The sequence below is a fragment of the Macrobrachium rosenbergii genome, chromosome 55 (assembly GCF_040412425.1).
Source record: "Macrobrachium rosenbergii isolate ZJJX-2024 chromosome 55, ASM4041242v1, whole genome shotgun sequence".
In the NCBI taxonomy this organism is placed as follows: domain Eukaryota; kingdom Metazoa; phylum Arthropoda; class Malacostraca; order Decapoda; family Palaemonidae; genus Macrobrachium; species Macrobrachium rosenbergii.
In genome coordinates this window covers 43,965,698-43,992,939 of record NC_089795.1, presented here as the reverse complement: position 1 = coordinate 43,992,939, position 27,242 = coordinate 43,965,698, and the positions used below count along the sequence as shown (strand labels likewise).

At 37.7% G+C, this 27,242-nt stretch overlaps 1 protein-coding gene across 5 annotated transcripts in view; it reads left to right on the top strand.

The window, feature by feature from the left end:
- LOC136835201 (protein OS-9-like) overlaps positions 1-27,242 on the top strand; it is a 103,083-nt gene that overhangs the window by 57,979 nt on the left and 17,862 nt on the right. For 2 of the 5 annotated variants that reach the window (XM_067098430.1, XM_067098429.1), the window contains exons 9-13: positions 4-132; positions 1,738-1,851; positions 3,019-3,196; positions 16,125-16,165; positions 20,078-20,113. In XM_067098430.1, the coding sequence (XP_066954531.1) occupies positions 4-132; positions 1,738-1,851; positions 3,019-3,196; positions 16,125-16,165; positions 20,078-20,113 (498 nt within the window). The remainder of the gene's footprint in view (positions 1-3; positions 133-1,737; positions 1,852-3,018; positions 3,197-16,124; positions 16,166-20,077; positions 20,114-27,242) is intronic. The other 3 variants (XM_067098432.1, XM_067098431.1, XM_067098433.1) reach the window with 2 other exon arrangements.

The window sequence follows — 27,242 nt, the reverse complement described above, 5'->3', positions numbered from 1 at the left end:
AAGGAGGAGAGGAAAGAAGTGGATGATGGAATGATTGAGGAGATTAATCACATGGTTAACAACATGAAGGAAGGCCAAATTAAGCAGCTAGAGAAAGAAGTGAAGGAATGGACTAGGAAGTTGATGAGAAAGGTACGAGTTATTATCATTTTCGTATTTGCATTACTGCACTGTACTCGTGTTTATTGTTTCTGCACTAAATTGTGTTATTTTAATTACTGTGTTCTTATTAGGATGAAAGTCTTGATACAAGTTACCAACCATTTAGGTGTTAGTATAAATTATAAGCCATTACTTTAATTTGCCTATTTTGTATGTTAAGACAGAGACCAAGTAGGACTCAACTATGTCCTGTATGATGCAATGTTGAAGATCCTCAGTTAACCAGAAGAGAGTGACATTATTGTAGTCTTTTGGTTTGTACCATGGAAAAGGAATATATCAGACAATTGCAGCTGAAAAAAAAATTCTGTTGGAATGTTTTATACATCCTGAAATGTGCTTACAGCTTGTTAGATATGTGATGAACCACAAACTCCAAAAATATTGCCCATTGATGTACGATCCTCAAGCAGCAAAAGTTCAATATCCAAATGTGCAGCAGGAACTATCAGAACAGTTAATGCATGTCCCTTCTATGAACTTGTGAGACTTTAGATCAACAGGGTTCACCCATCCAGAGAATCTGCTTTACTGTTTATTGTGCTGGTGGCTGTAAATTGCTGCAGTCAACTAGGTGTCTTTCTAAATCAGATGAAGGGTTGATGCCTTCCCAAAAGATGTTGAATCTCGGATGCCCATGGTAAAACTCTGGCATCCAGTAACAACAAAGTTTCTTCACTTATTAGATAAGTTGCTTAATTATAGTTGCGTCCATTACAACCTCTAGACCCTGAGCTTACTTGTTTGTTAATAAGCAGCTGGATGCTGAATTGCAAGGGTCAGTAAGAGATTCGTTTTGACCTGTACTGGGCAAAATTGGTCATGTAGATGTGACCAGTGTTTACTCTGTGCCCATGTAGAAAATGAAATTAATGTTAATTGTCACAGATCCAAAGTGTATGTTTTGCTAATTGAATGAAACTTGATGAGGATTCCTGTTGAAGCATGGAAACAAGTTTCACTGTAGGATTTCACATGGAGCCATCTTTCTTGGTATTTGCTTTCTTATAGGAAGAACCTTGCTAGCCTTCAAATTTCTCAGACCAAGAATGAGAATGTCTGATGTAGAAGAAACAGTATTGAGCCTTAGCAATTTCTTAAATCACACTTTAGTAATAAGTTTTGCTTTTGTGTTTGTCATTACTCTCTCCTGAGTTTTGTCTTTCTTCTTCAAATTTTGGTTGCATGAATGGCATTTGTTCTTGTTCCATGTACTGTGATGTGAAAGAAATTATTTCACATTTAATTCTTGCTTGATTTTCCATTTTTGTGATAGCTCACCCACAGCATAACTGTGAAATACTGTTGTTCAGTTACATCACTATTGGACATTATGTTTCACAGCTTACTTTCAAAGTGAAGCATGTATATTTATGAGTTTTTATATCTCGGGAAAGATAAATATTTTAGACAAATACTTTAGGAATATGTATGGAGTGTTAGTATTAAACCACTGTCCAATCACTACAGCATGAGATATTGTATTTTTAAAGATATTTTAATAGTGAACTTTTTATTATATATCAAAATTTAATACTACTTTTTAAAATGCTGTTGTTTGTTTTGGTTTTGTAGGATGTTGACCATGAAATGGATGATGAAGAGTTGGAAGAGGAAGAACAAAAATTTGAAACTGCCTTCTCATCTTTTATGGATGCATTGGACAAAGCAGAGAATAAGCTGTCTTCTGTGAGTGGCATTTGATCCGCATTAGTGTTAGATATTAATCGTCATATTGATTCATCAAGATTGATATTTTTAAGCTTGAGACAGTTGTAATTCCTATTAGAAAGTATTCCCTGTAAGTATGGTTCATTCTTCTTGTACATGATTCACCTACAGCAAAGGGACCCAGATATGTAGCAGTTTACTAATACTGCTGGGTGAAGATTGGTAACATGGGTCACCATAAAAATTATTTAAATAAACTACCAACAACATGAGTATAATTCTGCCCCGAACAGCAGACAATGGGAAAAACTGTATAGGAGTTAGTAAACCATAAGGCCTGGAAATGCATTTGTTAAAGAGAAATAGTAGATGTAAGGATTTATGAACAGATAACCATAAACAAAAAATAAAGGAGGTGCCAAATTTTAGGTGTCATAGTCTCAAATATTTTCCCTTAATGTTTCCTCCATGTGTTATTTTTTTCTGAAGTGCTTATTTTTCAGCTGAACATCAGTTATCTTTTAAGTTGTAAAAATCTTGGTGTGTTTTTAAGGAGGATGTTTGTAGCTTCAGCAGTTGCAAATTGTATCATGTTGCCAACGGTAAAAAAATGATGGAAGATTATAATTTGTGTGACGCTGTAATTTCAGTGCAGTTGAATTTTACAGTTACAGACTTTATTCAGATTTGATGTATCCACTATCAAGGGAAGATTTCTGGCCTAGCTTAAGATAATCTTATTCTGGCACCTCTTTCCACTAATATCTCACTTTTCAGTATGGTAGAATCTTAATGGTATTATTGCCTGTTGAGAAAGATTTTGGGTTGTTCAAAGTGTAGTTGTAGCCTGATACCAATCTCTACTAATACTTTCTCCCTGTTTTTATTATTCAAAATGAGTGAACATTCATTTGAAACAACTACCCAGTACTTGCAGAGTGAGTTATAAACCTTTTCAAGGTTATACTCAAAGAATTGGTTATGATTGTTTTGATGGACTGGCATATTTTGTAATTATTTTCTTGTTAATATAGTAATTTGATATTTTTCATTTAAAATAAGATACATTATATTAGGTGACAGAGGTCAGTCGTTTTTGCTGAGAATAAGTTTTTACTTGTAAATAGTGCATTTTTTACCAGTTTATCAGCTGATGTAAGTAATTACCATATATTTGCTCTGCAGGCAAAGAAGGAAATGGAAACTTTAGAAAAGCTTTTGGATAATCAACTTAAAGAAATGGAAATCCTGAAGCTCTTTGAAAATGAAAATTCTGATCCAGAAGATTCTTCTAAAGTTGAAGAAGACAGTGATTCGTTGGATACTCATGAGAAAGCATCAGAAATTGCCCAGGATGATGAAGGTGAGTATTACTTCTAATTGGGGAGTTTGTTCTATGGCAGTGGTGCACTAATTTTGACCAGTATACCGTGTAGCTATGCAGGTATTCATGTAGAAATACAGGCCCTCTTGTTTAACTATTATCTTTTATCAGAAGGGGAACCTGAACAGTGTCAATACTATCTCACCATATTTTATATCAGAAGTTTTACCCATACGTACCTTTAATCCACTTCTTATACCAGTTCATTGTCTCAACATTGGAGACGATCCCTTCAGAGTAGTGACACTATATGTCTCAAAAACAAAATGGTTACTCAACTCAAACATGAGACCAACACTTGTTGGTCACTACCTTTGCTAGCAGAGCTCTCAGCTGCTCATCAGTGTTACTCAGCATGTGGTATTTTGATAACATGCAAGAAATGTACAGTCAAATATATGAGTTGCATGAAGCAATTAGGATAAAGGAAAGCAAAGCAGAACTTAGGCGTAGAATTACAAGAACAGGAGAAGAATAGAGCAGTTAAGTAGTGAAATCAGTTTATTATATAAAGTTACTCTAAAAACATAATGTGAACATAATTTTGTGAAGTTACTCTAAAAATATAATGTGGACATAATTTTCATATAAGTAACTTACCAAGCAATTATATAGCTATACAGTAAACCCCCCATATTCGTGGTCTCACGATTCGCGGACTCACCTATTCACAGATTTCTCTATGGAACATATTTATGCATTATTCACTGAAAATTCACCCATTAGCAATATTTTTCACTGAGAAATATTCACAAATTACAATATTTTCATATCATTTTCATGACTAAATGCACTTTTTGTGATAAAACTATTAAAATACTCAGGTACCCTGGTAGTGCTCGAGTTATGATAATTCGATTTTGTGATGGGGTAAGCAGTTAATACTGATACGACAATATTTATAAAATATTTTTAAATTTCGTGCAGGTGCAGGCAGCAGTGTACAATCAGGCAGCGAGAGAGACCAAATTACAATAGACCAACTTCTTTTCCTCCATCTCTTTATCCCATCTTCTAGTTCAAAAAAGTAAAAGAGAATGATAAAAGTATTAATAGTAACGTTATACTCTTGTGTAAATGCGTATAGCCATAAACAACCGAACGAGAAACAGTTGTCCTGCTTACAACCGAATTGGTTAGCAACAGCCGTTTTGCTTGTATTTCAACCATCGTACGGTAGTAAACAATTACCATCCCTGTAGTTATAGTACAAATGACATTAAGTGGAATAGGACTGATACATTTTTATATTATACCCTTATTTGGTATGGATAAAAGATTGGCAAGGAAATATACTGATAAATTTAAGCTGCAAGTTGTAGCTGAAGCTGAGAAAACAATGTTCAAGCTGCTAATGACTGCAAATTATCGTGCATCAGCAGCATGGGATGAAACTCGACCGTAATTAAAATTGGAGAGAAAATATTTTAATCAAAACTACTGGGCATGAAAGAACACATATTACTGCTATTTGTACGCCGATAAACAATAAATATGTAAAGTTTGTATTATGGTGAAATCAAGTGAAAATAGCGAACGGAATCTTGATTTGTTTTTTACATAACATGCCCCTAAATGGCCAATGTCATCTATTAATGAAAATAATAGCTAAATTAATTTCACAACAAGACATATTTAACCCTTAAACGCCGATTGGACGTATCGTAAGTCAACTAAAATTGTTTGTCGGGTGATCGAGGCGGATCGCACCATCGTCGACTTCTAAAAAATTTCAACCTTTGGTCAAATTTGACTCGACCAAAATGGTCGAAAAACACACCAAGCTAAAACTCTTACATTCTAATAATATTCAATCATTTACCTTCATTTTGCAACAAATTGGAAGTCTCTAGCACAATATTTCGATTTATGGTGAATTTTGAAAAAACTTTCCTACGTCCACGCAGTAACTCGCCCGAAAATTTCAGAAATTCTTTTGTCATTTTGTCGTAATTTTTGCACCGTTTTATATTAGCTGTTACATAAAGTTTTATATATGAAAATGTGCACAATTTCATGTAAAATACAAGAAAAAACAACCCAGGGTTGTAGCTTTTATCAGTTTGGAAATATTTTCATATAAATCACGATGTGCCAAAATTTCAACCTTCGGTCAACTTTGACTCGACCGAAATGGTCGAAAAACACAGTTGCAAGCTAAAACTCTTACATTCTAGTAATATTCAGTCATTTATGGTGAATTTTTGAAAAAAACTTTTTCCTTACGTCCACGTGCGGTAACTCGGCCGAACATCTCAGAAATTCTTTCATCACTTTGTTGTAATGTTTGCCGTTTTATATTAGTCGTTACATAAAGTTTTATATATGAAAATGTGTGCAATTTCATGTAGAATACAAGAAAAAATAACTCATGGTTGTAGCTTCTATCAGTTTTGAAATATTTTCATATAAATCACGATGTGCTAAAATTTCAACCTTCGGTCAACTTTGACTCGACCGAAATGGTAGAAAACGCAATTGTAAGCTAAAACTCTTACATACTAGTAATATTCAATCATTTACCTTCATTTTGCAACAGATTGGAAGTCTCTAGCCCAATATTTCGATTTATTATAGAATTTTGAAAAACTTTCCTTACATCTGCGCCGCAGTAACTCATTTAACATCTCTGAAATTCTTTAGTCACGTTGTCGCAATGTTTGCACCGTTTTTATATTAGTCGTTACATAAAAAGTTTTATATATGAAAGTGTGCGCAATTTCATGTAGAATACAAGAAAAAATAACTCATGGTTGTAGCTTCTATCAGTTTTGAAATATTTTCATATAAATCACGATGTGCCAAAATTTCAACCTTCGGTCAACTTTGATTTCGACCAAAATGGTTGAAAAACGCAATTGCTAAAACTCTTACATTCTAATAATCAATCATTTACCTTCATTTTTGCAACAAATTGGAAGTCTCTAGCACAATATTTCGATATATGGTGAATTTTTTTAAAAACTTTTTCCTTAGACGTCCATGGCGAATGTCTTGCGCCAATATCTCAGAAATTCTTTCGTCACTTTATCGTAATGTTTGGACCGTTTTATATTAGTCGTTACATAAAGTTTTATATATGAAAGTGTGCACAATTTCATGTAGTATACAAGAAAAAATAACTCATGGTTGTAGCTTCTATCAGTTTTGAAATATTTTCATATAAATCACAATGTGCCAAAATGTCAACCTTCGGTCAACTTTGACTCGACTAAAATGGTTGAAAAACGCAATTATAAGCTAAAATTCTTACATTCTAGTAATAATCAGTCATTTACCTTCATTTTGCAACAAATTGGAAGTCTCTACCACAATATTTCGATTTATGGTGAATTTTTGAAAAAAACTTTTTCCTTACATCCACGCGCGGTAACTCAGCTGAACATCTCGGAAATTCTTTCGTCACTTTGTCGTAATGTTTGCACCGTTTTATATTAGTCGTTACATAAAGTTTTATATATGAAAATGTGTGCAATTTCATGTAGAATACAACAAAAAATAACTGATGGTTGTAGCTTTTATCAGTTTTGAAATATTTCATATGAATCACGATAAATAGAAAAATTGACCTTCAGTCAACTTTTTTTTAACTCAACCGAAATGGTTAAAACTGCAATTGTAAGCTATAACACTTACAGTCTAGTAATATTCAACCAATTACCTTCATTTTGCAACAAACAGGAAGTCTCTAACAGTCTAGTAATATTCAACCATTACCTTCATTTGCAATAAACAGGAAGTCTCTAGCACAATATTTAGATTTATGGTGAATTTTTGAAAAATTTTTTTACGTCCACAAGACATTAATTCATGCATCATTTTGTGATAATATTTTCTCTGTGTTGTTTTGATCGTTTTACAATTTGTTATATACCAAAATCATATGCATTTAGTGTACAATACAAAGAAAAAAAATAACTCGTTAGCTTTAACCGTTTTGCTCACAGCGCGATTTGTATACAATTATATATGAAATTTTTTTTTTGCGCTGTCATATGTTTCAGTATTTATATATGATAATGATATTTTTTTTTCATTTCTGATGGTTGCATACTAAACTTCAGGCAATGTCAAAAAAAGGAGCCAAAAATGAACTCTTAATCTTAAAAACTAAGCGTGCTGTGATTTTTTTAAAAAACTTTTTCCCTTCGGCGCTAACTCCGGAACACCGCCGGCATATGGCAGACACTTTCGTAAATATAGGCTCGGCGTTTAAGGGTTAAGTTATATTTCGACTTGAAAACATTAAATATAATGAAAAATAAACACTTCATATAATGAAAAATAACCTTGCCCCGTATAAATAAAGTATCAAGATTCATTTAAGCCAACAAGAAGCAAGAAAAGCTCTCTGAACTGAGTTAAACACGGTGAAATAAACTTACCGCATAATCAGTTTCCAAACCAAAACATTGATCGCTATGATTGCAATTTATAATACAGAAGCAGTACTGTATAACAATACAGGTAGTGCTCGAGTTACGATAATTTGACTTACGATAATTCGCTTTTACGATGGGATTAGCAATTAATATCGATAGGACAATATTTTGAAAATCGTATTTTTAAATTTATGAAGGCATGGCGCAGGCAACAACGCACAAATCAGGGCAAATGCGACGTGTACGATACGGGTGCCCGAGAGGCTGAATAGGTACATTAATTCAATGAGCTGATCTCACTTGCCCTCGTTGTGTCGGAAGTTAAAATAGGTTATTGTTCGTTTGCAATTTTTGTGCGCTTGTAAATACAGGTAGTGCACGAGTGGGATGATAATTGTCTTATGATAATTCGTTTCCACGATGGAGTTAGTAATTAATACCGCACGACAATATTTAGAAAATATTTTTAAATTCTCGGATGGGCACAAGCAACAGCGTAATTACATTGCCGAGAATCAGGCAGCAAGAAAGACCAACTTACAATAGACCAACTTCTTTTTCTCCATCTCTTTATTCCATCTTCTAGTTAAAAAGTAAGAGAATAATAAAAGCATTGTTAGTAACCTTATACTCTTGCGAAAATGTACAGCCATAAACAACCGAACGAGACTCTGTTGTTTTGCTAATAACCGAATCGATAACAACTGTTTTGTTTGTATTTCAACCATGACGGTTAAACAATTATCAGTTATGTTAAAAATGACGTTAAGTACTGATATGTTTTTTACACTACCCTTATTCCGCTTTGGAGAAAAGACCGCAAGGAAATATACTGCTGCAGTAAAATTAAGCTGCAGTTGTAGCTGACGCTGAGAAAGAATGTTCAATGCTGCTAATGACTATAAATTATCGTGACATTGGCAACATGAATGAAGCTTGACCGTAAATAAAATTGGAAAGTATTTAATCAAAACTACTGGACATGAAAGAACACATATTACTGCTGTTTTCACGCCCGATAAAAGATACATAATAAAAGTCATGGTATGATGATGAAATCAAGAAAATAGCGAACGGAATCTTGATTTTTTTGTTTACACATAAACAAAACGGCCAGCCGCCAACGTCATCTACATTAACGAAAAAATGGCTAAAATAATTTCACAACAGACATATTTAGTTATATTTCAACATAAAAACACTTGTATAACGTAAAAATACATATGTCCTTTATAAATAAAGTATCTAGAGATTCATTTACGCTTAACTAGAAGCAAGAAATGCCCTCTGAACCGAGTTAAATGCATCGAAATAAAGACCGTGATCGATTCCCAAACCAAAACATTTGATCGCTATGATCGAATTTATAATGCAAAAGCAGTATAAGAATATTTACGATTGGATACAGTGTAGTAAACATAACTTTTAAAGATCCATGGAAAAGATGCACATTCGTTATTTTGATGTTTGTATAATACGGTGTTATGTGAAAATAGAATACAGTATATTTAGGTTAGGCTACCGTATATGATATACTTAAAGTGCAGGCCAGGCCTTGTTTGTTATTCAATTTCTTTATACTGACTTATCATGTCAGTCTGCATTGAACCTGCAGAATTATTGACACTAATAATTACTATACCATATATGTATAAAGTATACTGTGTAGTGTAGGCCAGGCTACCATATATGTATAGATGGTACTGATTACCTAGTGTAGGCTTGGGCCATATTCGAGTTACGATTTTTCAACAAACGATGGGTTTTTTGGAACCTAACCCATCGTAAGTAGGGGGAATACCTGTATATATACAACATTATTGGATACAGGAAATTAAAGCATAACACTTTAAAAGATCCATGGAAAAGATGCACATTCGTTATGTTGATGTTTGTATAATACGATATTATGTTAATGTAGAGTACAGTATAATATAGGCTGGGCTGCCATTATATGTCTATGATATACCATAGTGTAGGCTAAGCTCATTCTTGTTTGTTATTCAGTTTCTCTTTTTATTGAATTACAGGCAGTCGTTTCTTATGGGGTTCCGTTTTTACGTCAAGGTCGTAAACCGAAAATCGTTGTAAACCAAAAAATCGTAAAAAATCCTAAGAAAATCTTACTTTTAATGCTTTGGGTGTATTGAAAACGATGTAAACTACATTTTTATTGAGTTTTTCATAAAAAAAACTCCAAATTTTGAATATTCTGCCGGTTTGGAGCCATATTTCTTCCGTCAGATCGGCGTACAACACGTCATAACCCTGGAACATGCGTCATAAACCGGGAAATAATTTCTGATGAATATATTTGAAAAGCGTCGTAACCTGGGAACGTCGTAAGTCGGACCCGTCGTAAACCGGGGACTGCCTGTATCATAAGTCACTGCATGAACCTCCAGAATTAGCTGATATCAATTACTGTACTATGTATGTATAGAGTATACTTTATAGTGTAGGCTAGGCTACCATATACAGGCAGTCCCCTGTTATCGGCGGGGATTCTGTTCTGAGGGTGTGATAATAACCAAAAATTGCCGCTAACTGAAAATCATAAATTTTCGGCGTTTTTTCCGGGCTTATCGGCACCGAAAAGCACCGATTTTCAGTTATCGGCGCCTCTGTTAGGTATCTATGGGCGCCAATATCCAATTATCAGTGCTTATAAGCAAAATCGGCGATTTTCAGCGCCGAAAATTGTCGATTTTCGTCACTAGACAAGCTCCATAAAGTAAAACCGGAGCGCTGTTAACCAGGGACTGCCTGTATGTACACATTGTGGTACTGAATACCCTGGTGTAGGCTAGGCTATATTCGAGATACATTTTTTCCTATCAAACGATGGGGTTTTTGGAACCTAACCCCATCAGAAGTAGGATAATACCTTATTATGATCTCGTCCCTCGAGATCGACGGGTTCTTTACAGAAAACAAGCAGTTGGGCTGTAATGACTGATGAGAGATGACAAACAAAGGAGGGAGGAGCAGAACAAATACAAAAAGTTACCTTAATATTAATTTATTTACAAAAGTTTACAAGTTTAGTCAGGTCCAGAGAGAGAAAAAAAAAAACTTAAAATGATCGAAAAGTAGATAATCGAAAGTAGCAGGCAGTAAGGTAAAATTTATTTAATTAAATTTTACATAAATCCATTGAACAAACCAGAGCAGCAACATTACAAAAAAAAAAATAGGCAGCATAATAAATACATCAACAAAACCATCAAACAACATAATCATTAAAACTGCAGGACAATCTAAAACAGAGCCGATACGGCAAACCATCACATCCTCAGACACAGTTCCACAAGAATGGACTCCTACGACAGAGTCGACACACAACCATCGCGCCCAAAAAGAATGCTCTCTTCTCCAAGACTGGACCCCACGACAGAGTCGACACGACAACCATGGCGCCCAAAAGAAAGCTCCTCCGCTGCTCTGCTGCCGTGACCTGCTGCTGTCCTGGACCTGACTGGCAAAGTCTGACACCATCCACCACATGTCAATCATTAGCAAGAAAACAAAAACAAAAGGAGGCAACAACTCCACTAAGGGAACAATTGGTAAAACGATTGTTCTTAACATACCTGTATAAGCATTTTTTTTTTTTTTTATTTATTTATTTATTTTTTTCCTTGTGTGTGTGTGTGTGTGTGTTTGAACTATCAAAATAGGCAGTTCTAAGTGTTTTTAGAAGGGTCCTAAGTATTCGCAGATTTTAGCTATTGGTTGGGGTTGGTACGCATCCCCTGTGAATACGCGGGTTTACTGTACTGCTCCACTTGCTCAGCAGCTTAAAATTTTAAAACTCACAGTAGCACTTCTATTGTTTTCGTGTAGCTGACTATCCCGCCCACTATCAGGGAACAATAGGAACAACAAAACAGAAAAAGTCACTTCTTTTATGCTGGCCTTCGATACAACATCGAATGTTTGTAGCAGCTTTTGTTTGGAATTTCATTGCTGTTTTGTGAATATCCTTCCAGGATTTGGTGATGTATTCACATCTCTGGTAGCCTTTACAGCTTAGTTTAGACAGTTTATTGCGCTTTATGACTTTAAATGATGTTGGACTCTCGTTCCTCTAGCATTAGATATTATGGGGAGGGTTGTAAAACCCGCTTGACCAAAGCAACCTACGATTCCCATATTATATGCTCTAACTGACGAATGTAAGGATTAGGATGAAGGGCAGTGGAAGGTGTTAAAATCTCATTTAGAGAAGCTAGATAGAGACAGAAAAAGGAAGGCAGCCTTGAAAGCCGAGGTTAGGGCTCATAGTCTAGAACTGGCTCCTGATCTGAGTGTAGCCTTGTCCCCCATCCTTAGTCCTCCTAATATGATTAATATTGTACCATCTACCCCTGTGCCTAGCTCCCGTGCTTCCAAACCCAATACCATTGCCAGCCTCGAGTGTAAGTTTGATCGTAGATTCAACCTGATGGTCAACAAAGTGACCATATTAGGGGCATCCCTAAGAGTCATGATGAACAAAGTGAATAGTAGTTGTCCCAGTGCCAGTCGAGGAGTTGGCTGTCCGTCCCACCAGCTCTTCCAGACAAAGGTCCTTGTCGCACTCCCCTGAATCTGGGAGAAGACATACCGGAGGTCCAAAGGAGGTTGGTGGGGTTTGCCCATGGGCAGTCGCCCCCTAGGTAGAACCGTCACTCTCTGTTTGCGTAGTGGAGGACCTTCAGACTGTTGTTGGAAGGGCATCTCTGTTAGTGTCCATTAGTTGTCTTCGGACTCGGAGTTTAGCCTCGACAAGAGAAGTTCTAGGTGTCTTCTCAGTGTGTCCTGTCCCCTGAAGAGACAGTGGCAACGAGACATCCCTTATTCCATCTAAACGTACTGGAAATCCTTCTCAGAGTCTTCAAATGGGTCGCAGTGCCTGGCACAGCCCAAACTATTTTTCACCAGAGCGCTAGTATTTGGCGCCCCTCAAACAAGAAACGCTCCTCATCGTCATATAGGCAGCCACATACAACAGTCACAGTCTCCGAGCGCCCGACGCCGACTCCCAAACACTCCCAAACACCTGCGGACTGCCTCTGTGCAATCAGCACCAGTTGCTCAGAGTTTGGCGCCAGCTGCCAAGTGCCCAGTGCCAGCCGAGCACCCATCCAGTTCTGGCTCACCAGCACCCGCAGCAGAAGATCCATCTTTTGCCCACATTAAACAACAGTTGGCAGACGCTTTACGATTAATCAAGGCCCCTGCTGGGATTAACCTTCCAAGGATTTATCCATGTCGCCGATTTCTTCTGTTGAGGAGGAGGATGTAGTTCAGGAATCAGCTCCTACTTAAGCTTCTCTGCTGAGATATTTTTTTAGCAACCTTTCCTTCACATTTTCAGCCAGCCGCTCCAGTTTCACCAGCCTCTACTTTCCTAATGAGGAACAAAGTGGATGCCAGCTCTCATCTTCCCAAGATGGTCCTTTCCTCCTCTTTGAGGAAAGCTCTTAACGAGGTTGAAGATTGGCTTGCAGTGAAAAGGGAGCAAGGGAAGGCCGCTTTTGCCTTGCCTCTGTCAAGATTGACAGCTAGGAGGTACTTGTCCTATACTACTGAAGAGACTCCATCCCTGGGAGGTGCTGCCTCATCCCAGTGTTACTTCTCAGGCCTGATTGACTCGGCACGTCGTTCCGCCTTCTCGTCAGCTAAAGTTATGTTTGCTTAAAGCCATAAGAGATGGCTCCTCGGAGTTTGCAGCCTTCTTTTCCCATGGAGTGCTCAAGAAAAGGGAATTGTGGTACTCTTTCACCACTAAAGGAGTGACATAGGATCAGAAGTCAGCCTTAATGTATTCTGCTCTAGCTCTGACAGGCTTCAGACTGTCCGGAGACTCGTCAGATCGAAGGGATTTTCCAGGCAAGCCGCGAAGCGGCCACAAAATCGACGCCAGTCTTCTTGCCAAGTCTACTAATCAAGGGGGCTGTCTTCCATCGATGGTGTAGCAGTCATAACATCTCGTCTGCTAAAACCTCAATGGCCCAGATAGCAGACTTCCTCCCATTCCTGAGGACCGTCAAGGGGCTCTGTACATCCACAATCAAAGGCTGTAGAGGAATGCAAGGATCTGTATTTAAGCATAGGGGCCTAGATTTGGCCTCTAACCAAGATCTTAGTGACCTCATTAAGTCCTTTGAGACTTCCAAGCAAGCAAGAGTTGACTCTGTATCGTGGAACTTGGACGTAGTTCTAAAGTGGTCCACGGGCCCCACTTTTCAGCCTCTCCATTCCATTTCCCATAAGAACTTGATGAAGAAAACTTTCTTCCTCTAAGCCTTGGCTACTGCCAAATGAGTGAGTGAACTACAAGCCATGGATACAAATTGCTCTCTTAGAGTTTAGTCTGTACTTTTACGTTAGGTTTCTTGGCAAAGAACGAGACACCAACCAACCCCTGGCCGCACTCGTTCACCATTAAGAATCTTATGGAAATCCTCAGTCCAGAAGAAGAAAGAGTCCTTTGTCTTGTTAGGGCCTTTCGTTATTACCTAGACAGAACCAAGAGAATCGGAGGCCCTTCCAGTAATCTCTGGTGCTGTGTCAGAAATCCCTCTATCCCCCATCTAGAAATGCATCATCGTTTTTTCTTGGGGATCTAATTACAGAGTCTCACTCACAAATCCAAGAGGACGTCCTGCCTACCTTTAAGGTGAGAGCTCACGAGATTAGAGTAGTTGCCACCTCGTATGCTTTCAGGCATAATATGTCACTTTCAGCAATCCTTCAGTCGACTTACTGGAAGTGTAATTCCATTTTTGGAACTCACTGTTTGAAAGATATAGAGACAGTTTTTGAAAATTGCAGTACCCTTGGTCCATTATCAGTGGCTGGCATGGTATTGGGGGAAGAAGCATAAGAAGCATTCCTTCCTATCCTTGACCTCTTTACCTTGAAATTAGGGTGTTGAGTTTTTTAGGGGAGGAGCCTGGGGGATTACTTTATACCTGGAGTGCCCACCAGTCTTTAGTGCTTGGGTTATGGTTTTTAATTATTTTACAGTGTAGGTGACAGTGTTGTCTGATCTTTTTTGTCTTTTTGGTACTGCACTCAGGGCAAGGGCACTCGGTACTCCTTTGCTCCAAAACTCCCACTGTAAAGTAGTGACTACTAGCAACTATTCCGCTAAGTCACTACAGGTTAAGATGAGCACCGACCAGAGGCAGTAATCACCTGCAGTAGCTCTTATGAAGTAAGGAAACAACAAGCATTTTACCAATGCTAACAGAGTTTGTTTCAAATTCATCTTCATATCTGACTGTTTTTGGAACAGAATATGTCCATAGATCCCAATTTTATCAATGTAGATTTAGTTTGTATAGCACTACTTGGTGGTTACTTCATATGGTAAAAATGGTATTTCTTGCGATAAAATTAAGTTTGGCATGCACTATTGAAGTAATTTAGATCGAGCCTCCTCCTCCCCTGTCATGGACATAGAGCACAAAAGAAGTGACGTTTTTCTATTTTGTTGTTCCTGTTGTTCGCCGATAGTGGGCGGAGTAGTCACCTACATGAAAACGATAGAAGCACTACCGTGAGTTTTAAAAATTTATCATGAAAATACCATATTTGAGGACCCAGTGTTAGGACATACAAGGCACACATTCTTCAATAATGGCCCTCAAGGTCTACCCAGCTGTTGTGTCCTCAGCAATTCTCCATCGAAGTACAGCCTATTGTTCCTGAGTACGTACTGCACTAAATAATCTTCGCAACATCCCTTTGCTCTCCAACCGCATTACTTTGTCTTTGACTTTTTATCGATTCCTCAAGTCTCTTTCCACATAGTTGTCTAGCTAGCTAACATTTGTCTTCAAGCTGCTTTTGCTTATAACAAATCCTTCAGGTCAGGCCTGTGTGAATCAGAGAATGTCACAGGTCCAGTGTAACTACTGGATAGTGATGATGGTAGTGTCCACAATGTTATTCCTAGTATCTTTGGTATCATGTTTATGTCCAGCTTGTATCCAGTTTATTATTAAACTGATGCACTTTACATCATTCTTCACAGATTTTACCAGAAGTGCTATTCTTCCTTTCTGGTTCCACAGTGCATGTTTCAGGGTTTTAGAAAAGTACCACTCCCCTCAATGAAAATTGCTTCATCTGTTAACTGCTGTTATCATCTACTTTTGTGTTCATGACTTGCTCTCTGTCAAGACTGACAAGAATAAGATTTGGGCAAATTTAGGTCTTGCATTTATAGAACATGGATATGGTTTTAGTTTTTGTTTTGATTATTAGTCACATGTCTAAATCATCTGCAGCGTGCCACACAAGGCACACTGCAAAACAGCATTATCATACTAGATAGAATGAACAACATTGTCCCACTAAATAACATAGGCTGAATGACCATACTTTGTAGAATGGTAGCAGTATCAGAACAAGTTCTTAAAAAACATCATTTTGTGGTAGTAATATTCAATCTTATATACTGAAGTGTTTTTCTTAGCGTAAGGACAAGGTGTCTGAAAATGGTCACAACTTTTTTTTTTTTTTTCCAGATCATAGCAGTAAATCTCCAAAGAAAAAATCTGGTGACCTGGTAAGTCCACTGTTTTTGGTGTTGTCTTTCTCTGTCTCGTGATGAAGAAACCAGAGCGTGTTCTGCCTTCTGAGCTGTAATAATGTAATAAATATTTTGAGTTATGTACTACATGCATAAATGGTGTTCTATGCTTGTGTTTTTTTGTTTTATAGGTTTCTACCCATTGTGCAAGGGTTATTCGTTGTTGTGTCTATAAATGCTAATTCAAGTATTCCCTTTCAGCGAGAAGCAAAATTAGAATAAGTACACTGCAATTTTTCCAAAACGCTGGAATTCTAGGTTACAATATATGTGTGTTTTCAAGTTATGAGGTATGGTATGTTATGAATTGGCATTGTATGAAGAATCTTAAGCCATTTGGCATTGCATCCATATAGGGCTCTCATTTCACTATTAAAGATTCTTCTCAGTGTTATTGATAAAAGTATTAAAAACCACTTGCTTATGGTATGGTCACATTTAATTGTGCCTTGTACATATAACCATAGTTCTGTGATGTTATGGTACTTACAGACATTCTCGTCCTTGAGGTCACGACTAAGAAGTTTGGTAAGTTCTAAGTATGTGATTCACTTAAGTCATGAGGGTTTGGTATGACTTTAGTGCACATATTGAAAAAGCATATTTGAAAATAATATTTAGCTTTTTTTTTTTTATTTTAAATGCACGCCATTGCCATTCTATGAGTGTATCGTATCTTTTTTTTATTTTAAATGCACACCATTCTATGAATGTATTGGACCATGTAGAATTTGTGTGCTTATTGAGTTTAAATGGCTTTATTAAATCACTTGAAATTGCCCTACCTTTTTGAAGATTAAGGAATTGGAATTTCCTTTTTGGAGTAAATTGTGAATGTTTGGATGATACAGTATTTGAAAATCTGTTGAAAATTGGAGAATCTGTTCTAGGTTTAAAATTGTTGGTCATAGTTTAGATTTTGTGCTGATTGTATGGTACAATCCATAAGCCATTACAGTACTTCTCCAACTGTGTATTTCATTACTACAGTATTAGTTGCTAGTTGGAGCATCCTTCCTTTCATTGGGAGTACCCTGTTACACTTGCCATAGCTGCTCTTTCTGCTTGGGTTAATACAGCGTAGAGTTTTTCATAGCTTTGCATGTGGCTTTGAACTTTATTTGGCAATTACTTTTTTGTTTCACTGCTGTCATCTGTTGTTATAAGTTTGCAGTTTTGGGTTTTGTTGGTAATGGTCTGTGGTTGTTTGCTGCGGCAGTGTGTTCTGATGATTTTGTTACAAGCTGTGCTGCTAGTGTCAGCTGTTCAACATTCAATGATTGACCATATTTTTCATGTAGTCCTCTTAGTGTAAAAGCAATGGCTTTAGAAAATCTCAAGTAATTTTATGTCATCCTTATCATATCTGCTTCAGAGGTTTCATCTTTTTCTTAACTATTAACTTTATTAAGTTCTTGAGCTGCAGTAAATAATAATTTAATTAATGCTTTACAGAGAATGAAGAATAGGTACCTACCGTATAACAGTTTGGTAAGTCTTTATGTACTGTATACCTTTAGTCCAAATTTGCATCAAGCTGTGGGTTGCACAGGTGAAAGTTAACTTGCACACTTGGAACTTTACGCATATTCTTCATTTGTTGATGTATATGCATATTCTTCACTTGTTGGTGTATGTGGATCATGAAAAACAGAACAAGCATAAAAATAACACACATTGAGAAATATTAATAGGTCTTTCTTCTAGTTTTGCATAAAAATTACCTAGCACAGGTAAAATATATCCTGTTGTAAATTTAGGATTGCATTTATGTATTTATGTCATTTGTGCAGGGAAGTCAAGCACTGATTTTGTTGGCCGGTGGGACCTCATTGTGACCCAGTGCTATTCTTACCAACATCTAATGTCTATTACAAGACTATCTGTCTGCACAGATAGTCATGGAAGCATATGTGCCAGTAGTATCTGACATCCAGTGTAGTCACCCATCCTAAAATTGAGAATTGTCTTATTAGGTATCACTAGCATTATAATTATCGGGGTCATTGACACCAGTACACCAGATACCACTGGTGTAGCAGTTGTGTTACATAGAACTGGAAGCAGGAGAAGCATAAAACTACACTACAGTGTAAAACTACTGGAGAGATAAAACAGTGCAGAAGGATGTGAATCCCATTCGTTCAAACTTTATAGCAGGTAGAGAAAGCAAAAAATTGCTAGTAATTTCATTTTCATGTATGGCTTTATTTGAAAATCCTATGGTAATATCATGAGAGCATTAAGTTGGCTTGTAAAAAAAAAGAGGAGGGCTTAGGAAAAAAAAATTGCATTTACTGCCTCTTAGGACAAGAGAACTTAGGAATAATAACTGGGACCTATCACCGGTTAAAAATAATGTGTACATTAAAATATATATGAGACCTTACCAGTAAGAAAGTAAATGCAGAGATGAATATCCCATGCAGCTCCTTAAGATTACAATGGAGGTAGTACAGTACATGTGGTACCTATAAACAAGTGGAGATAAATATTTTCTGGGTTAGCAGTGCAACACTTTTTAAAGACTTTCGAAATGTATGCAGTCAAAATGGGGAATCTTTAAATGACTTTTTTCACTTTGCAACACAGTTCAGCGTTCAAAATACCTCTTAAAATGATGTTTGAGCACTTGATATCCATATTTAAGGCTTTGTTTACCTAGGAATTTGTGGCAGTAGGAAATATTTCTTTCACCTTTTATATATGGTTGAGGTTCTTAGATAAATTTCTTGAAGGATTCACTTACTGGCTTCTTACCACCCACAAGCTTAAGCACTCTGCAGTGTATCTCAACTTTGAGCTCTCCTGTTGCTCAGTTGATTAGAGCATTGAATATGTGAGGTGAAGGTCTTGGTTTGCAATCTTCAGCATCAGATTTAAACTACTATGCTTTGGAGGTTGGGTGGTTCAGATGGCACTCATTAATTACCATAAGGGTACACTTTAACAAGTATATATATTCTAATGTTCATGCACTGGTGTGATAAATGTGAACTGCAGTATGTAAACTCAAGTTTGTATGTACAGTTTGTGTGCATACAAATAGTGAATAGTTTGACTTTACTGCACACACATTTTGTGTTGCTGGAAGTGGAGAAATGAAAAATTAGTCCAAATCACAATTTTCATAGCTTTCAGTATACAGTAGCGCACCGAGATAATGGACCATGGTATATCATACTTCCAGATACATCAGTGCAAAATGGAAATATCAGCTTGATTAGCTGTCACACATCTATGAGAGATTTATTTAATTTATATTAAAGATTTATTTAATTTGTATTAAACATTTTATCGATATTCTGCTGTGTTTACATTAATATTAATATTTTAAAATTAGTAAATAATTGTTATAAGCGCTTTAGGGGTGTATACTGTATACTTAAAGAGCAACAGTTTTAGGAGGGTACTCTAAGATGACTTGGGTGTTTTGGGATGATGGCTTGGGATGTATTTTTGTTTTAACTGATATTAAATTGTTTTAATATGATAAGGTATATTTTTGTTTGAACTGTTAAATTAGGCAGTGAACTGTTAAAATAAGCAGTTATAAGCATTTTACAGTAGTTTAAGGGGTACAGGGTGTAAACATATCTGTACTTTATTGTAAAAACATGCATTCACGTATGTATAGAACAACATATCGAAGTTTCTTTTGTAGTCGAGTAGGCTCGGATGCTTTAATCCATTATCTCAATGGACTACTGTACTTTTAACTTTTATATATAATCTCATATTCTTGTACTCAGTGATTTATAATTTCTTATTCTTGTACTCAGTGATTTAATTTGAGATATAAAGTACTGTTCCCTGGATTTGCAGAATTTACGTATTATTCCATGTATCTGCATTGAAAATTACCAATGGCTTTAACATACTTTGCAGAGATTGAAGCACAGGTTTCTACCTAGACGGCGTTTGGTGAGTGTACTTGTAAATTTCTTTCTAAATGGAAAGCCACAACAAGGACAGCCACAATTCTTTCTGTAGTGTAGAGAAGAGTGAGTAGGACTTGAAAGGACAATAATTTTTCGAGGTTTCAAATTTTCTTTTGTAAATGTAGTTGATCAGATACTATAGTATTACTATAATGGTTTGAGTTTTTACTATAAATTAAAGGGCTTTTGAGATACAACCCTTGATCATTGACTAAACTCAAGTATGCATCAAAAATGATCATGTGGGTCAGTGATGCAAGATTGGCACTTTTTTAAACTTTGCCAGTCTCCTAGTAGTGCTGTATTTAACACACCAAGTTCTTTTGAATTAAGACAAGAAATAGTTACGCGAGTTCACAGTTTAACTTTCTCTCTTCCCTCTTACTTTTTTATTGTTACTAGTAAACACAACCAGATTAATCAGTCTTTTAGGTTATAATCATAATTGAAACCTAAACTTTCATTGTTGATTTGTTTATGCTGTATTTAAATGAGTAGTAACTACAAAACACTAGTGAATTCTATGAACGTGAGGTAAAATCTCCCGTGGACTTCAGAAGGTGAGATGTTCCCAGTGTTACTGTTAACCTCAGTCACATGTTGATATAAGCACTGCACAAATGACAGCTAGTTAACGAAATTACCCATGGTGGAACTGTGGAAATAATGAGGCTGTTTAGTCGCTGAACTTGGGGGAGAAGCAGTAATGAAAATATATTAACAAATCTGAAGGAAAAATGCAAACCAACATCTTTCAGAAGATTTTGAGTAAATGTGCCTCAAATTTGCCTGTTTGTTAAATTTGTGATTTTATATTTTGATAGCAGTCATGTGGGAAGGGTGCAGATTTTGTTTAACTTTTTTCACAGTGTCTGTGTATCCCCTAAGTTCATGCAAGTAGAAAAGCAGTAATCATCTTTGACAGACAGTTATTTTGCAGTAATTAATCTTAAATTAAGAAATGAGGAGAGAGCTTTTATGATACAGAAACTGTGAAATATAAACCTCTGGAAGTCTGTTGCCTGCATTCTCATCATTTGTTTTTAATGCCCAAGTGAACAGGTGAAGAAAGTCATGAACAGGTGAAGAAAGGCATAAGAAGGCCGTAATGAAAAATATAATTAAATATAAGAGCCCATTTTTGATGTCTGACATCTGTCCCAATTCTATAAACTCACTACAGATAGCTGTCAAGAGGGTCGTTGTAGTATTTGCAGAATCTGGCACTAGAAGAGTTCTGGACACAAAAATTGTAAAATCAGTGGTTGCTGATTTTTTGGCTGAAATTTCCAACTCCTAAATCTATTCAATTTAGGCTTGCTTGTGACCTCCAAAAATACTTCATGTGGGGTACTTTCTAAAGTTTTAGTTAATGAATGCACAGACTTCCTCCATATTTGCTCTCCCACTTCTCTCTACAGTACTTTAACCCAAAATCCGTTTCCCTAATCTCACTTTTTTTCCATTTTTTGTCCCATGTATTTCTTCCTTATGGTCCCCTTTCTTTTAGCCTTCTTTTCTTGCATTTTCATCTCTATCCCTCTGCCTGGTCCTCTCCTTCATACCTGTCATTGCAGTTTAGAGCAGGAAGAGTGTAATCATAGCATGCCTTAGTTTCATCTCGGTGGCTCAGAAGAAAAGAGGACCATACTTTGAATATAAAGGAATATTTTTATTACAATTTGTCTTTAGGCATTGGTCTTAAGCTTAAAGAGCTATCTTTAGGAATGTTGATGATAATGCCATGGAAGCCATGTTGTTCGTTGACGTATTAATGCAGCTACTATACAGCTTGTACTCATTAATTTGTTATTTTTTCTCTGTTAATAGTTGATCTCTCCTTGTGTATTTCCTATTACCTTCTGTTACATCATTCAAATGAACACCACATTCTTAGGGAGCTTGAGTTTCAAGTCAGTAGCCCATAGTTGAAAAAATTGACAAAAGTAACCATGAAAGTTGCAAGCTTTGGCAGGTGAGTCCTAGAAAAAAAATGTGCTTAAATTAAGATAATGGTGTTCACGGTTTTAGTGTGTGTGAAATGCTTGATGCACTGAGGTTATCAAATCTTGTATAAAAAGTGTAATAAGAATATTGTACTCACTGATTCCAGAGTTAAAGGTAAAGTTACATGAAATATTAATTTGTCATGGTTCATTGCCTGACAGTAACAAGCTTAGTTATAATGCTTCATAGCCTCAAAGTGACCATCATGGAGCCTTGGGCCTTTGGAAGTAAGCAAATAAACTTAGGAGTTATATCACAGTTAAAGGTACTGTAGGAGAGAGGGTTTTGGTTTAAATTGTTTTGTGATTATATGAGAAGCAAGAATTGTCTGTAAGTGATTGCTTAGAACTTACTCTTCCTAAAAAAAACAGAATTTTATATAAGTGACTTGCCAAGTAATTACACAGCTACTAGCTTCTACCGCGGCAGTCTAACAAAATTCAAATTTTGCCGTAGATGACAAGGCCCCGCCCACATTCGGGACTGATAGGTACAACTCAGGAGAGAGCTTCAATTCATTTTCTGCCAGCTCCTAACTAACATTGGTGTTGGTGATTTTGTGCAGTCGTTGCTTCGTCTTTTTGGATATTTGTTCCTGTATTTTGGTGAAGTATTCACTTTTTGTGGTGGCTTTCAAGATTAGTTATATCGTTAGCTGTGGTTAACTTTATTTCTAACATTAGTTCAAGATGTCTGACACCAGCTCTTCAAGCATTCGTTATTGCATTGAGGGTTGCAAAACTAGATTAACTAAATTGTGTTATGATTCTCACACTAAGTGTGTCACATGTAGGGGGGCAGGAATGTAGTAAAGAGCTTAATTGTCCAGAATGCCAGGATTGGGAAGATAAAAAGTGGAAGGCATTGAAGTCCCATCTGGACAAACTTGACAAAGATAGGAAAAGGAAGGCAGCCCTTAGAGCCGAAACTAGGGCTAGTATAGAGGCTCCTCCTTTGCCTAGCTTGGTAGAAGATAGGGCTGTTTCTTCTCCTCATATTCCTGTTACGTCTCCCATCCTTAGGTCTTCTACTCCTTTACCAGGTTCCTATGCTTCTAATCCCAACACTATTATTGCCAGTCTCGAAGCAAGGTTCAACAAAAAATTTTAGTTTTTGGCTAACACTGTAATGGAGTTGTGTATTTCTTTCAGAGATTTTGTGACAAAAGCATATTCCAGTGTTCCGAGTGTCAGTGTTGTGCATGTTGAGGAGGTGGCTGCCGTCCCACCAGTGCTCCTAGATGAAGGTCCCTGTCCCGCTCCCCCGCACTGGGGAGAAGACTATGGGAGGTCCAAGGGAGGCTGGTGGGGTTTGCCCACAGACAGTCACCCCTCTGTCAAGCCTGTTGCATGTTCCCAGGCTGCGAATGGTGTGAATCAGCTGTTGTCAGACTCGGATGGCTCCACTCCCAACAGGAAGCGACAATGGCGCCGTGCTTCTGCCTCCTGGCCTTCGAAAAGGCGCTCTGCCTTTGCAGACAGCTCCCCTCCTGTCAAGAGGTACAAGGATGCCAGTGTTAGCCCTCAGTCCTCCTGCAGTTTCGCTGTTCTGCCTTCTGCCACTTTTTCTCCTATTTTCAGCCTTCTTGGGATAGTCCTGAGTCGCTCTCGTGTCTCGACTGCCCTGTTTTGGTTCCCAAGCGCCCAGATGCTCCAAGTAAGCCCCCATCACCCACTGCTAAGCACTGTCTCCTCCGAAATGCTTGGTGCCCACTTTGCCTTTTCTGCACCTGACCACTTGGCGCCAACTTCTGGGCACTTGGCCCAGCTGTGGAGCATTCAACGCCAGCTGTAGAGCTCTTGGCACCCCTTCCACTGTCTTCGGCCCACAAAGACTCATCTTTAGCCCCGATTAAGCATCAATTTGAGGAACTCAAGGGGTTTTTGAAGAAGAAAGTAGCAGTCTCTAAGAATAAGGACATGTCTTTGTCCCCTGTCTCTTCTAACGATGAAGACGCTGAACAAGATGCCGCTCCTTCTTCAGCTTATTCTTCCTTGCTGAGGTTTTTTCTGGCTAATTTCCCAGATTTTTTCGAGACTGCTGCTCCTGATTCCCCAGCCTCGACCTTCCTCATAAGGAAACGGACGTTTGACAGCACTTGCCTCCCAAGTTGCTTCTTTCCTTTTCCTCAAAGAATGTCCTTCGGGAAGTAAATGAATGGTTGGCCATAAAGAGGGAGCAAGGTAAAGCTACCTTTGCTTTCCCTCCTAAGCTTCTCAAGAGGAGGCATTGCTTTTACTCCACTGGAGAAGCTCCCTCCTTGAGAGTTTCTGCCTCCTCCCAAGGAGACTTCTCCAGGTTGGTTGATGCAACTTATCTCTCTGCGTTCACCTCAGCTAAGATTTCGTTTTCTTCGCCCAAGCTAGATCATCTCATCAGGAACTTCTTCAAGGTTTGGGAAATTTTAGCTTCCTGGACTGGACCGTCAGGGCTTTGGCAAGGAAAATGGAGGATTGTCTAGTCCTAGCAGATTTTGCTTCTGACTGGTTGGGGGTATTGTCTTGTACTGACAAGGCAGTCGGAGATGGTTCTTTTGAGCTCGCCTCCCTTTTTTCAATGGGGATTTTGAAGAAATGAGAGCTGTGGTCCATCCATCTCCCCCCCCAAGACACAGTCAAGGTAATTCTGTCAGACTTACAGAAGAAATCCACTACTGATCTTCTGGCTCAATCTACTAAGCACCCGAAGCTCTAACAGTTACGACCAAGTCTTTCTCACCTCTTCAACCTCAGCCCTTTTAAGGAGGAAGATCTAGACCTCAACCTGGACCTCGGGCCAATCTGCGTCCCCCGTCTAGCTCGATCAAGAAAGTTCTTTCAAACCAGCCGTCAAGAAATCTAGCTCGATCAAGAAAGTTCTTTCAAACCAGCCGTCAAGAAGTCTAGTCCTTAGCGCCCCAGTAGGAGCCAGGCTGCACCTCTTTTGGGAGGAATGGAGCCGCAGAGGGGCAGAACCTTGGGTAGTCCAAGTGTTGAGGGAAGGCTATTCCATCCCCTTCAAAGAAAAGCTTCCCGTATCCAAATCTCCAATCATTTTGACAGTGTACTCAGCAGACTCCAAGAAATTTTCTGCCCTTTCTCAGGAAGTCGAGTCCCTTATTTGCAAGGAGGTTTTGGACCACAACTCAGAAGGATTCTACAACCGTCTCTTCATGGTCCCCAAGTCATCGGGGGCTGGAGACCTGTTCTGGATGTCAGCGCCCTGAATTTGTTCATTCTGAAACCCAAGTTTCACATGGAGACTCACCACTAAGTCATGTCTTCTCTCCATCAGGATGACTGGATGGTCACTCTGGATATGCAGGATGCTTATTTCCATGTCCCTATACACTGAGACTCCAGAAAGTTCCTGCGATTTGTCTTTTGGGGGAAGGTTCTCCAGTTTCTCACCTTGTGCTTCGGCCTTTCCACAGCCCCACAAGTGTTCGCTCGGATCCTCACACCTCCTGGGAAATGGCTTCATCTTCTCAACATAGACATATGCCTCTATCTGGACGACTGACTTCTCCGCTCCCTTTCAAGAAGTGCGTGGAGGACTTAACCCATTCCTGTCCAGTTGATGTAATATTACGCAACAACCCCCTACCCCCCTTCTTTTCTGACTGACGTAATTTTACGTAAAATTTACCGACATTTTTCGTACGTGTGGTAGGGGTAAATTTTTTTTTATTTTCGGACAGTTGGTGGTTTCCATAGGCTAAAGCATATCTTGGACCGTAACTCAGGCATCGACACGCCAGGCAAGCAGTCCCTATACTGCGCATGCAATTCCTGGCATAGTAAATTTCTCCCAATGAAATCAGCTGATCCTACCCACGTTTCTCTCTCGTATCTTACATTTTTTTATAAAATGTAGGATTACATTATTGGAAACACTCTGTTTGGTATCCTCTATTTTCTATAAATTTTTAGTTCCTCTACTGTGCATGCACAAATCCATGGCGTAGTAAAATTCTCACAATGACATCAGCTGATCGCGACCCACGCAGGCCTGGCAGGCCACACTTCTGTCAGAGACCATGCGTCGAGGTTGGGTAAACACGTGTGGCTGTTTACATACAGCGACGTCAATCGAGAACAGTTTTCAACATGCTTTCGCAAAGTTTTTACGGTAAAACTAGCGGAAATTCGTTAGTGCATCACATAAGAGACATCTGGATTTTAGGCAGGGCTCTGAATCTCATTTTCATTATCATATATATCGATATTTAGAGAATTTTGTTGGCTTTCTCATAAAAATAATTCATTCACCTAACTGTTATAGCTTTTGAGCTCGAACGATAATGTTGACAACGGTAACATTTTTTTCGTTTCAACAGCTTATAACATCAAAATGAAAACTTGCTGTTACCAAAGCCATTTTTCTTGACTCTCACTTTATTCCTCAACCTTTCCTCTACATTTTTGTATATTTACAAAGTAATTGCTATGAAAAAACCGAGGTAGGGCTCTTCAAAAAAATGTCTAGCGATAATTCTCACAGTATGCCTGGCAGCGCGCTCTGTTTCTTACCCACTTTTCTATCAATTTTTCACCAACTGGACTTATTCGTTTTTCATTGTTTTATATGTCGATATTTAGAGAATTTTCTTGGCTTTCTCATAAAAAATAATTCATTCGCCTAACTGTTATAGTTTTGAGCTCACGAACAATAATGTTGACAACGGTAACTTTTTTTCGTTTCGATCAATTTATAACGTCAAAATGAAACTGTTGCCGTTACCAAAGCCATTTTTCTTGACTTTCCCTTTATTCTTCAACTTTTTCCTCTACTTTTTCCTATATTTACAAAGTAATTTCTATGAAAAATAACCGAGATAGGTTCTTCAAAAAAAATTTTTTCTAGCGATAATTCTCACCATAGGCAGACAGAGCGCTCTGTTTCTCACCCTCTTTTCTATCAATTTTTTCACCAACTGGACTTATTCCTTTTCCATTGTTTTATATGTCAATATTTAGGAATTGTATTGGCTTTCTCATAAAAAAATAATTCATTCGCCTAACTGTTATAGTTTTGAGCTACGAACAATAATGTAGACAACGGTAACTTTTTTTTCGTTTCGATCAATTTATAACGTCAAAATGAAACTGTTGCCGTTACCAAAG